Source organism: Chaetura pelagica, unplaced genomic scaffold, assembly GCF_000747805.2.
Source record: "Chaetura pelagica isolate M959 unplaced genomic scaffold, ChaPel_1.0 scaffold36, whole genome shotgun sequence".
Lineage (NCBI taxonomy): Eukaryota > Metazoa > Chordata > Aves > Apodiformes > Apodidae > Chaetura > Chaetura pelagica.
In genome coordinates, this window is record NW_009953726.1 from 1,265,105 (window position 1) to 1,277,482 (window position 12,378).

Genomic DNA, 12,378 nt, shown 5'->3' on the forward strand with positions numbered 1-12,378 from the left:
CACACTATCACAGACATGCTGCTGGGCCAGAGGAGTTCTGTCTTCTCCACTAGAGCCAGAGCCAGCTTCCCCCTTCTCATACCACCTCCTCTTTCTCCTCTGCCACAGCAGCACGCAGTGACTCCTGGACAAGACATGACTTGAGTGATGATTCTCTTCACACACAGTTTGAACACCACTGTTCTATATAAACATTTTCAATGAAAAGTACCACTAGTATTAGGTGACAAGGACAACTCACCTGCTTAGTGTACAACGCAACCTTCTCCTGTGCTTCTGGAAGTAGCTCAATGTCACTTGCCCCGTAGATCTGCTGTGCAATGAGCCTGATCTTATCTATAACAGGGAGCTAGAGAAAACAACAATAAAAAAGACAGGCAAGTCAGTGTGGCCAAACCACAACGAGCCATAACATCACAACAGCTTTGCCATCCTTCATACATGTCATGTAATACCCTTCTGCAGATACAAGAGCTATTTCCATTTACTGAAGAACGAAGCTATACAGTAATTTGTGGGTTTTCAAAACACATTTATCTTGTTGCAGTTGTTTCTCTTGGTAAGAGGGAAAAACTAGTCTACTGCAGTCAGAAACTAAAAGATACACAGCAGTATTTCTCACAAGCTGTGCTTACATGTTCATTACCCCCTCTGCAAAAAAGGCATCTTTGTTCTCTCTCAAGTCTAAGTCAAAAAGCAGACAAAGGCAATTCGAGGGAATACAAGTGAATGGTTAAATAAAAGCACAATTAAAACAGGTTAAAGAAGAAAAATTGAAAGCATCTGTTAAGGAGCTAAAACAGATATAGTGACACAGCTCTGCACCTCATTAGGTTCTTGAATAGGTGCTTGCTATTAAAGGATTCAGGCCGTAATCTGGAAACTAACAGCGACTTGATTACCTCCAAGTCATCTGTCAAATTTGCTTAATGTAAAAAGTCATTAGAAATACACATACTCTCTCTTCCACCCCAACCTGTAGTGTGACTCCATAAGCCTTAGTTGCAAACAAAAAACCAAAAGTTAGAAAGGACAAATTCTGTTCCATAGCCAGTTGTATAGATTCCCATCCTGAGCAACAAGCACACCCAGCTCTGCAGTAAGGTAACAGTCTTGGTCAGGTTTGTTCCAGTCCATGCTCTGACAAGAACACAGGTCTCAAGTCCAAGAGCTAAACTTCCTCCTACCCTGGAACATGCCTGCCTTGGTAGAACCTGTTTGTCATCTCTAGCAGAGTCATAAGCAGCAGCTTTCAGTGTCAAAAATAAACGAAATTTCACTGGGTAGTCAAAACATCAAGAACTGCCTAACTAGGTCTTTGAGACTGGTGGAATAAACATTATCTTCTAAAACCAAATTTCTTCCCAGTTTCTCAGAGCTGCCTTTGAGCCAGCCTTCAGCAACTCAAGCTAGTGAAACAAACTGACCTCCTCCATCTCACAAAGTATCTCTCTAATACTGCAAGTCCTTACCTCCACATTGTAGAGGAACCTGAAGTTGCTGGGTGCCTGTGATGCTCTCTGAACAGCTCGGGCCAGAGCAAGTGCTCCTTTACCTCCCTCTGCCCAGTGGGTGCATTCCACAGCATCAAAAGCCCCTGCTTCCTTTGCCAGTTGTACTACAAGGGCCAGCTCAGCCTTTGTATCTGTCCTGTAAGGAGAAACGTTTCAGTGTTTGTACCAGAATGCACACACAGTAAATTAACTGTTTGTTCTAATAATTTTTCACTCTTGTTAACAACATCCAAAAGCTGTCCAAAGAAATCACATGATCTAGCCAACAGGAAATTGCTGATCCACCACAGCCTTCTCCGCCTTAGTGGAGGGAACCAGTCCATGGAGGAATAGACAGCAACAGACAGCCCTGAACTACCTGCAGAAACCTATGGCTACTGACAGAGCAGTGCTCCAGACTTCCTGAGGCATCTGTCCTATATTGGCAATGCATCTCCTGTTTTCAGAAGCAAACTCAAAAGACCTTACTATTGCTAATTTAGAGATGCTAAGGGCTGCTATATCATGTGCACAGCACACAACAAGCTATAAACCATAATTTCTCTAAATCTGCCAATATGCATTTACCTTCAGATGAAGGTACCTTAGGAGGCTACTCCTCTTCAACCAGCATCAGCTCTAACACACCAGTTCAAAGCTCTTCAGCTTACATAAAAAGACCACACACAGATTTTAATTTCTGTGCAGTACAATGTGCAGAGCCCAAAATGCTTCTTAATGGGGAATAATTATTTCATACAGCAGACCACTGAACACAAGGTGGTCAACAGCACTGGCATCTCACCATCTATTAAGAGCTTAGAGCCCACATCATCACAGACACCTTTTGTCCACAGTATGTTGGCCAGTCAGGGTGTAAGTGATGGCAGATAATAGTCACCGATCATAAAATCCTAAACTAATTCAAACTAAGGAATGCATTTGAAATTACTAAGCAGTGCTCCCCTATTTATTCAACATCTTCCATCATGCAAAATGCTGCAAACGATACATTGACCATAATGAAAACATGAGTTTGTGTTAAAGATAGCATATGAAGTGCCACAATTTTACTCCCATCACACTTCCATGTCCCAGCTCACTTACTTGAAAGCATTGACAGCCACTACTACTGGCACACCAAATATCCGTGCATTTTGGATTTGCTTGTTTAGGTTACTACAGCCTTTTGCCAACAGCTGAAGATTCTGTAGAGAAGACAGCAAGAAGGAAGCACGTTTTATCAGCAGCAGCAGAACTTTTGTTCCAAATCTGCTATGTCCACAGCTCATGATAAAAATGTCAAAATGAGAATGAAACCACAAAGGCAAGTCCTCAGTGATGCTTTCTGAACAGTCCAGACCAGTGCATGGTCTTGGATGGAAGACAGAAACAGTCATTCCTTTTCTTAATAATCACCAATTTCACTGTCAAGCCAAGGCATGAGAAATCACTTTTTAACTTATTCCTTTTTTTTTTTGTTATTCTTAGTAAGTTAATACCCGTTCTCATTAACTCCCCACAGTAAAGCCTCATTTTCTGCTCTGACACATTCTTCTCAATGTATTAAATAACATTAGCAGTGAATTTCATGACAGTTGTTTGAAGTCTGTGGCAACAGCTTTTGGTTTACACATATTTACATCTTGAAGCATCAGAGACTATTCATGGAAATTCAGACATTTCATCCCTTCCTATGCAAAGAATAATCGACACAGAAGCTCCACAAGTAAAAAAGCTGCAGCCATAAAAAGAAGGCCAGACCAATTATCCAAGTATATACAAACATTCAAGGCATAAAGGATAGAAGCTGAGACTTCAGTTCACTTTCCTCCCTGCTTGCAAAGGATTGGGGGGGAATAAAACCAGAAACTGCTGCTGCTCAGAAGAGCATAATTAGAGAGGCACTCTGAATCAGAGATAATATTTCCACCAAGCAATTACTCCATACTGAGAGGGTCAGGGGGCACAGAGCAGATATTATTATGAAAAACTGAGCGTGCAGAGAATTGCACAAGCTCAGGAGAAATGGAAAGGCTCTGAATACTGGCTAGGTCAAATACAATAAATGCTTGAGAGAGCAGAGCCAGAGTAACATCATTAAAGAAAAAGAGAAGATTACAGCTTATGTGAGGAAGCATTTCCTCAGCAGCTAAAGACATGACACACTAGCTATGCAGGCATGCACTGCATGACAACATCAGGTCATGATCACAGTTAGTGGGTTAACTGTCACGACAGCTACAGAAGGTTACCTACCTCTTCCATGTACTCTTTTGGCAAAGGTACCCCAGCAGTGACCTGTGAAAAAAAGGCAAAAAAAGAAAAAATTATGGAACCCCACAATATTTTTCTCCATGACAGCAATTCATGCTTGATTCTTTTTAAATGGCATCAGGATTCTACACCAGGGTGATCCTTTTTCCTAAGAAAATAATACAAGGAAAAATAAAAGACTACAAGGTGCACTTGCAGGGACAACACTCACTAGACCAGGCTACACAAGCCTCATCCAACCTGGCCTTGAGCATCTCCAGGGAGGGGCTTCCACAACCTCCCTGGGCAACCTTATTCCAGCACCTTACTACCCTCATGGTGAAAAATTTCTTCCTGATGTCTAACCTAAATCTCCCCTCTTTCAGTTTAAAACCATTACCCCTTGTCTTGCCTCTGCCCTCTCTGGTGAAAAGCCCCTCCCCAGCTGTCCTGTAGGCCACAACATATGGATTCCTTTTACAACTACAAGCCTCATGACAACTGCAAGCAGATCAATCCTGACAGGGCTTTCAGTGACTGGATCAGAACAAGTCAACAGCCCCTTGGGGCCACAAAAATCTTGCCTAGTACTTACTGCAGGGCCTCCTCCATGCATTTTCAGAGCTCGGACAGTAGCAACCAACACCACCACGTGAGGCCGGAGACCAGAATAGCGGCACTTAATATTGAAGAATTTTTCCATGCCTATGTCTGCACCAAATCCTGCTTCTGTAACTAGAGTAGGAATTAAAACAGAAGAAGCTCGTGAGAGGTTGCTGGGTGGAGAATTCATGCTCTGATTATATAAATCTGAAGCTTCTTCCAAGACAAAAAACAGACAGTCACAATAAAAAAGGCAGATCCCTCCCTGCAAAACAAACAAAAAGCAAACAAAAACACCCCCAAACCCTATACACTTACCAACAAAGCCCTCTTTACCCACAAGCTTCAGTGCTATTTTATCTGCCAACACTGAAGAATTCCCATGTGCAATATTGGCAAAAGGTCCAGCATGAACAAACACCGGTGTTCCCTAGAACAGGAGGGGTTGTGGGAGAGAGGGAGAAAATCATAGGGTAAAATTTAGCAAATCTGCAGCATTTCAGGAGCTAAGTACTATGATGTCTGAAGGTAAAGAAATATGCTTTTAGAAGACAGATCTTCAAGCTTTCTGATCAAACACTTGTTATCAGTAATAAGGACTATGGGCAAACAGGATTATAATAATCTGCACAAGTGGATATATTAATCCTCTTAGGGAAAGGATGGCTAAATCCCAGCAATTCCTGCACTCACACCATTTAGATTCCCAAAACAATTCCTGGCATGAAAGACAAGAGAACAGAGATGCAACAAAGTTTATTTCCTTGGAGCCATCTCACACACCAGTGGCAGACCTGGAAAGAAGCTAGCCCTCTCCCCTAGGCATGATTGTGAGGAATGAACTAAACCAGTTGCTTCTTGTCTCTGAGAATGCACATATCGCAAATCATCTGTGCTCACCTCTAGTGTCTGCATGAGGTTTGGTTTTATAGCATCTTTCATTAAGACAGCCAGAGCACCAGTCACTCCCTAAAAGAAAAAAAGGGCAATCAGTTTCCAGATGCACCGAGATCCTGAAGTTCCTGTGCAGTGTTAGGCTCTGCTTTGATCCTCCCTGAGGAGGGACTTTTTACAAGGGCTTGGAAGGAGAGGACAAGAGATAATGGATCAAAACTAGAAGAGGGGAGGTTTAGGTTAGACATTAGGAAGAAATTATTTAGTGTGAGGGTGGTGAGGCACTGGCACAGGCTGCCCAGAGAAGCTGTGGAAGTTCCATCCCCGGAAGTGTTCAAGGCCAGGCTGGACGGGGCTCTGAGCAACCTAGTGGGAGGTGTCCCTGCCTATGCAGGGGGGTTGAAACTAGAGGGTCTTTAAGGTTCTTTCCAACCCAAACCATTCTATGATATGATTTTGTCCTGGTGAGCTTTCAGGACCAGAACCAGCAGCTGCTCTAGTATAATTAACTCCAGTGAGGGCAAGGCAGGATAATGAACTTTACATCCTTGTAAGAGGGTCTGTGATTTCTGCTGGGGGCAGACTCTTGGTTGTGACCTTGATTGGCCATCACTTTGTCACAAAGGCATGAAGAACAGTCACTGTTTCAGTACCATAAAGGTTGGTAAACATCAGCAGGGAGAGAGTAACCCTTGGGTACTTATGGTTTACTGTGGTCCACTCAGTGGCACAAAGCAGGGAGTTTGTCGGGACAGTTGTTTGACGTGTTGAAATACTGGACCACACTCATCACCCTGATATCTCAACTTTAGAATTATTGTCTGTCTTTTGCTGTCTCCAAACATCACAGAATCACAGAATGGTAGAGGTTGCAAGGAGATCATCTCATTCAAGATGAATTGGTTAGGGTTAGGGTTAGGGCTAGAGCAGGATCTTTCACCGCACATCACACAGGAACATGTCCAGGCAGGTTCTGAATGTCTCCAGGGATGGAGACTCCACAACCACCCTGGGCAGCTTGTTCCAATGCTTTCTTACCCTCAGAATAAAGATTTTTTTTTTTATATGTAGAAGTTCAAAGTCACACAAAGTCAATGTTCTTAGGTTGTGCAGGTAGATCTGTCATGGACTTTTTCCTTCCTCATTTCAGCAACTAGGTTCTACATATTAACCTTAAAACATCATAATAAGCTGCTACATCCTGGCCAAGTCTCATGAGAAAGACCAGGCTCACATCATGACAGGCAAACCCTGGAGCCTATGTTTCCTCTGAGGTGCAGTAATATACCCTGCTGCAATTCTGCTTCCTGCAAAGTGAAAGCTTGTAATTTCACCCATATCTGCTTTGGGAAGAGAAAAATGAAGGTTTGGTCATCCTTGTGAATGACACAGTCCAGTAGAAACCAAATTGGCTGTTACCCAGCACTTGCAAAAGAAACTAGAATTGCTATCATGAGTACTGAGCCAAATATTCCCAGTAGTTATTAAAACCTTGAGTCATGATTTCTTTTTTTCCCCTTTTACTTTCAACTGGATTGCAGCACTCAATTATATTAAATATTTTTTTAAAGACATTTACTGCCTTGCTTCATCAGTTTCAATCTTGCGACATGAAAGCTCATTTAACATTTAATGGATAAGCTTTAAACTTCTGTCATCTCCAGAATGATGAAAACTACAGAGCAAGATTTCCATGACGACATTTCAGAGCCGTGTCACTCAGTGGCATTTCAATACACCCCAGCTCTAAAAACCTGCAGTCAGTTTTTAATTCCACATTTCTTCCCAATTTCTTTGGGCTTCCTGGTAGCACACTCCTGACATTGGTTATATCACAGCAGACAGACACAGACACCTTGCTGTGCCAGTCTGGTCTGAAATCACCATGTTTCTGCCTGCATGAGGAGCATGTAAGATGGTCCTAACAATGTTGCAAAGGACAAACTTAGATTAAAAAAAAAAAAAAAAGATTTAAAAATTTGACATTAAAGACTTTTATCACCTGGACTCTACATAAAACTCAACTCATAGAACTTCCTGCCTCCACTGCTGATGGGTAGCAGAAGATTCTCCTGTTTTCCAGAACAGCATTTTTTAACTCAGGCACTAAAGGTAAAATTGGCAGCCTGCTGGCAGTAGGAATTAAAATCTCAAAGCTGCCTACAGAACTTTGGCACATGCCCTCCCTCATTTCCAACAAATATGTCACATAAAAACATTTACAGATCAATGGTTCCCAGTCTAGCCTCTTTTTCTGCAAGGCCAGTCAGGCCACATTGCTGATCTCTTGTTTCTTAGACTTATACTGGGAGGAAGTTAAAAAAAAACAACAAACCAAAACACCTGCTAGAAAAAAAACCAAAACACAGCAAAATAGCAAGAGCTGGGTAAGCCTTAGTGCTGTGTCCACCTCACTGGAAGCACAGGTCAGGATACTCACCCTGTGTATTCTTCTGTCTCACTGAAAAGGTTAACTCAAAAAATTCAAGACAAACCTCATTAACACCATGTCATGTGAATTAGTAATGCTCCTGTCTTTTGCAAAGCAGCCTGTGAAAAATCTACTATATGGGAGAGCAGTAAGCACCAAAATCACATCTCTAGAGACCAGAGCAATGGTCCTCAGACTGTTCCCTGCCTTGAGGCCAAGTGACAGGGCACAGTTCACATACAGGGCCCAATTCCTCTTACCTTCTCCAAACAGGGTTGCCATCTTCAAAACATTTATTGGAAGAAGAGTCTGTTCTCCTGAAACCGTGCTGAACTATCATTTGGGGGAGTGCCAGCTGACATGCTCCACTAGCTTCCTAAGAACTGTACCAATAATTATTGTATGGAGAGCTGCAAGACAGTTCTGCTGCTGCTGCTGCTTGCAACTGCTCTTTAGGACTGCTTCACATGCCAGCAATAGCCATCAATGTCTATTACTATATAGTGCTACTATAATTAAATTTGCACAAGGGTTTCTTCTGGCTCAATGTTTTCCACACTCCAGGGAGCCTAAGAAACAGGATGGCCAGAATGATACATTCTGAGCTCTTCCAAGTCATAAATACGCTTTTTATCTAGACTCCCCCATGAATATCCCCATTAGTTTCTCTGGTGCTAGCTGCAACCTGGCACACACACATCACACTGGATCCTTTTTACCCTGCCCAGATCACATGGACACACACTCTCTAGGCAAGGTGCTAGCCACACTGAAGTAAAAAAAAAAAATCTTCAATAAGTCTAGGGGCTATGATTTCATCTTTGATCTTCTACATGCTAAAATCTTATCTGTAAAGAACTGTCTCTATGGTTTTCAATCCAAGGACTTTCAGAAGTAACAGGAAAAAACTTGGTATTTAAGAACTGAATGAATGTCTTACAAGGTCATCTGTTGTAACTGGTTCTCCTCTCTTGCTGGAAGCCACTACCATTCTGCCTAGTCGCTTTTTCATATCATCCAACCCATCAGAGAGTGCTAGAACTGCCATGATTTCACTGCTCACAGTGATGTCAAACTGAGCCTGCAAGAGATGAAAGAAGAATGTGAACTCATCAAGATTCCCTAGCAGCAATCCTTACCTCCACTGAATTCCTGAAACAAGGCAAATAATCACCATAATAAAAACCAACCAAACAAAAGCATAAAAAACCGCAACAGACATACAGATCCAAAAAAATCCAAAGCATTATTCTCAGAACATACTCAATTTAATTTGGTCATGTTAAACTAGATACTTTTTTCAAAATTAAGTAAAAATTACTTATTCCATTGCTATTACATGACTCTCTTGGCACATACATTAGTGATTCATGTAAGAATGCTTAACACTAACAAATTATATTTTTGAAGACTGAGCTTACTCACTCATCTGACTATCACTAAACAGTACAGTAAATGACAAAAATATTATCAGAATCTATAGGAAATGAAGGGTAGAATTCATCTGACATAACACAGACACCTCTATTGAAGCTAAGCACCCTAGGGACATTTCAAGTTAAAAGAATAGAATAGAAATTCATTTGAACTAGTAATTTGACAGTTACTTAAGGGATGAGAAGACTCACAGCTCAGGTTGCCTAATTTACTCTATGGATTATATAATTAAAATCAGGACAACAAGCTCAGATACTGTGCCTGGTTTTGGCCAGATAGATCCCAACCAAAGCATCTGCAGTGGTGAAGATTTTATGTTGCCATGCATCATATTCACAGAGGGCATTTGTGTACCACTGCCACTATGCTGCAGTCACCCGATTTTGGGAAGCCAACAATCAGGAAAGCACAAGGAAGGAGGGAACAGATAATAAAATTAAACACTGCTCTGGTAGTGACTTCAACTGCTTGGTTGAAGGGACTTTCTCTGCTTTATCTTTAACAAGGCATTGGTAAAAAGGTGGAAATATGTGGAGTTAGAGAAACTTGCTTTAGGGCCACGTTTTTCAAAGTACTTCTTAAAACATGCAAGAAAAGGGAACAATTACCGTTCGTGAGAAGCCTTTTTCTGTTGGAGCCTGTCCAATAGTGATTTTCCTGAGGAACCTGTCGTTTGTATCCAGCACTGCCAGGAATGCAGAGAGGAAGACGATAAGTCACGTTTCACGTTATAAGTCACACCTACCACAACACTCAGCTAGATCATCCAGGAAAGAGAGGATGGCAGTTTTGAGATAGCATTCTCTCCTAAAGAAAGGCAAGTGCTACTCAGTGCAATTCTTCCCCAAAACTCAACTGCAACCAGGATGCCCCCAGCCCCAAGCAGGCCCTGCACTGCAGCCAGAGGGTGCTTCCCTCCCTCTGTGTGCTCTGACCGTAAGTTCAAAGCCTCTCAGAAAAGCAGAACTGTGAGTATTAATCCCAATTGCTTTTTCACCATCATTAGTCAATGTGAAATCAGGAAATTATTATAGCCAAAATGAAATAAAATCATCATTTTATAGGTTAAGTGATAAAATGGTCAGTTTCTGCCATTTTTACACAGTCAGTTTTACACAGCCCCATTAACTGAAATTACCTTGGAAACACAAACTATTGAATATCAGCTTAAATTTGCTGCTTCCCACTATCTGCTTGAAAAATTCTAAGTAATTTATGAAAGATTTCCCATGAGGCAGACCACTTTAGCCCCATTACAGGTTATGGAGTAAATTTTGAAGAATACATTTAGCACATTTTTATTAAAAAAGAGAAAAAACAATACTCTTGGGGTTTGTATCGGGGGAAAAAAAAAAAAAAGTGTCCATATTTGAAATTTCTTTTCCTAGTGAAATATTAAATTTGCCAAACTAGGGACTGATCTCACGTTTAGGTATCTTGAAAAACCTTTTAAAAATCTGGCCTTTATTTGCTGTCTGTCCCCAAAACAGCAAGTGGGTAGATTAAATTTTTAATCCCAGAACAGAACCCCCTCCTTGCTCAGTGCTTTCTCAGTCAGGTAAAAAGCTGTTGGCTACAGTTGCCAAACAGCTTTCTCAGTGACCGACAAATCCAGAAACACAATTTGATGACAATTAGTGAAATCTGCCCTGAATTCACAAGGATTAAGATTTAAGCCCCTGTGTCAGACCCTTTAGAAATGGGATCCCAGCTGCAGGCATCTATCCCACCACTCAGGAGAGAGCCAGCTGTGCCCTCTTTCCCGTTTTCCCAGGAAATACATTTCCTGCTGCACTTGCAAACCTCTCCTTTGACACTGGTTTTGCTTCTTAATAATTCTTTCATGTAATGTTTTTTGTACCTCTTTGCCATGTTATGGTGCTTGGGTCAATGTCCAATCTCGCAAATAAGTTTATTTCTTCCTTTGTCAAAGCCATAGGATCAGTTTTGTTAATGCCCAATTTCTGTGGGAGGAAAGGCCAAATAAAAAAAAAAAAGATATAACGAAAAGATTCCTAGAAATGAACCTTTCACTACAGAAAGGAGACTTTGGCAGCAGCATCTGCATATTCAGAAGGAAGGAGGGGCTGCCTTTTTGGTGCCCTTTCTCCTAGACCCCAGAACAAGGTAAGATGATCCATATCAGCGTGCACCTGGAAGCAGAACTTGCTGCTGGCCAGCTAGCAAAGGGCAGGGCAGACAATAGAGCTCATTAGGGCAGGTTGTCACCAAGCTTTGTCCAAGGCAACTACAGAAGGAGTAAGAGAGAGAAAGCCCTGCCATTTCTTACATGCCTTGTTCTAATCATTAGTCTCACATGCTGACATCCATTTCTCATTGGTTTGCCCGGGGTCACTGCACACAGCCACACGTATTCAGGGACGCTGTGTTCAGCCTGCTGGTTAAGCAGCACAAAGGAGGAATTAAACAATTCAGTCACAAGGCTGTCAGCATCCCAGAAAGCTGATCTTGAACACGCTGAGAGGATGGGCAGTTTGCCAAGTTGCTTAATTGAGAGAAGAATTATCTCAAGAAGCCTGATCCAGGCACAAGCTTAGGAATGAGAAAAACGATTGACTGATGACCAAGCAAGCTTTTTTTCCATTAACTAGACAGCAAAGTTGTATTTTTCTGCTGAAGAACAGCAAGGAAGAATAAAGTATTTTCCTCTTCAAGCACATAATGTAGAAAAAGAAATAATGAAAACATCCTCATTCTGGACTATTAACCCTCTATTCACACTTCACCATTTAATAACTAGAAGAGTGGTTGGGTTCCCTCAGCAGCCCATCAGGAACACCAAGAAATATGACATGATTTCTTTATTCAGCAGTGGAAGCAAACCACACATTCTCTAATGGTTGAGACATTATAGCCAGCTAATAAATAATAGTTTTAGCTTCCTAAGTAGTCTGACTATTGCTCCTCACCTCCACATGGGCAACTGATAGAACACGAATATTGTATAAACAGGTTTGTTCTTGAAATTAACTTGGCAGGCCCCATGCTGTCCTCCTAGCCAGAAATTCTAATTCCAGTGTAAAACTACTCCTCTGTTAATCCCCTTTTTTTTTTTTTTTTCATAGGCCAGAGACACATGCTAATTCACATTAATTTCTCAGGATCAGAGGAGCTGTGCTGCGCTCAGGGACTGCCACACAGTAACAGGGCTACTCATTTAACTGGGTATTCCTTTTTGGGGAGAGGAGGAATGGGGAGTTAGGGGGCAGGTATTTTTTCCATTTTACATGTTTGCTCAATCTG

At 41.7% G+C, this 12,378-nt stretch overlaps 1 protein-coding gene across 1 annotated transcript in view; it reads right to left on the minus strand.

Annotated features, from left to right (window-relative positions):
- The window catches only part of MTHFD1 (methylenetetrahydrofolate dehydrogenase (NADP+ dependent) 1, methenyltetrahydrofolate cyclohydrolase, formyltetrahydrofolate synthetase), a 34,934-nt gene that overhangs the window by 6,284 nt on the left and 16,272 nt on the right, over positions 1-12,378 (minus strand). Inside the window, exons 15-24 of the mRNA XM_010000669.1 lie at positions 10,976-11,078; positions 9,723-9,799; positions 8,618-8,758; positions 5,253-5,321; positions 4,671-4,782; positions 4,345-4,484; positions 3,753-3,794; positions 2,601-2,701; positions 1,473-1,650; positions 242-349 (exon numbers count right to left, since the gene is read on the minus strand). Of these exons, the coding sequence (XP_009998971.1) occupies positions 242-349; positions 1,473-1,650; positions 2,601-2,701; positions 3,753-3,794; positions 4,345-4,484; positions 4,671-4,782; positions 5,253-5,321; positions 8,618-8,758; positions 9,723-9,799; positions 10,976-11,078 (1,071 nt within the window). The remainder of the gene's footprint in view (positions 1-241; positions 350-1,472; positions 1,651-2,600; positions 2,702-3,752; positions 3,795-4,344; positions 4,485-4,670; positions 4,783-5,252; positions 5,322-8,617; positions 8,759-9,722; positions 9,800-10,975; positions 11,079-12,378) is intronic.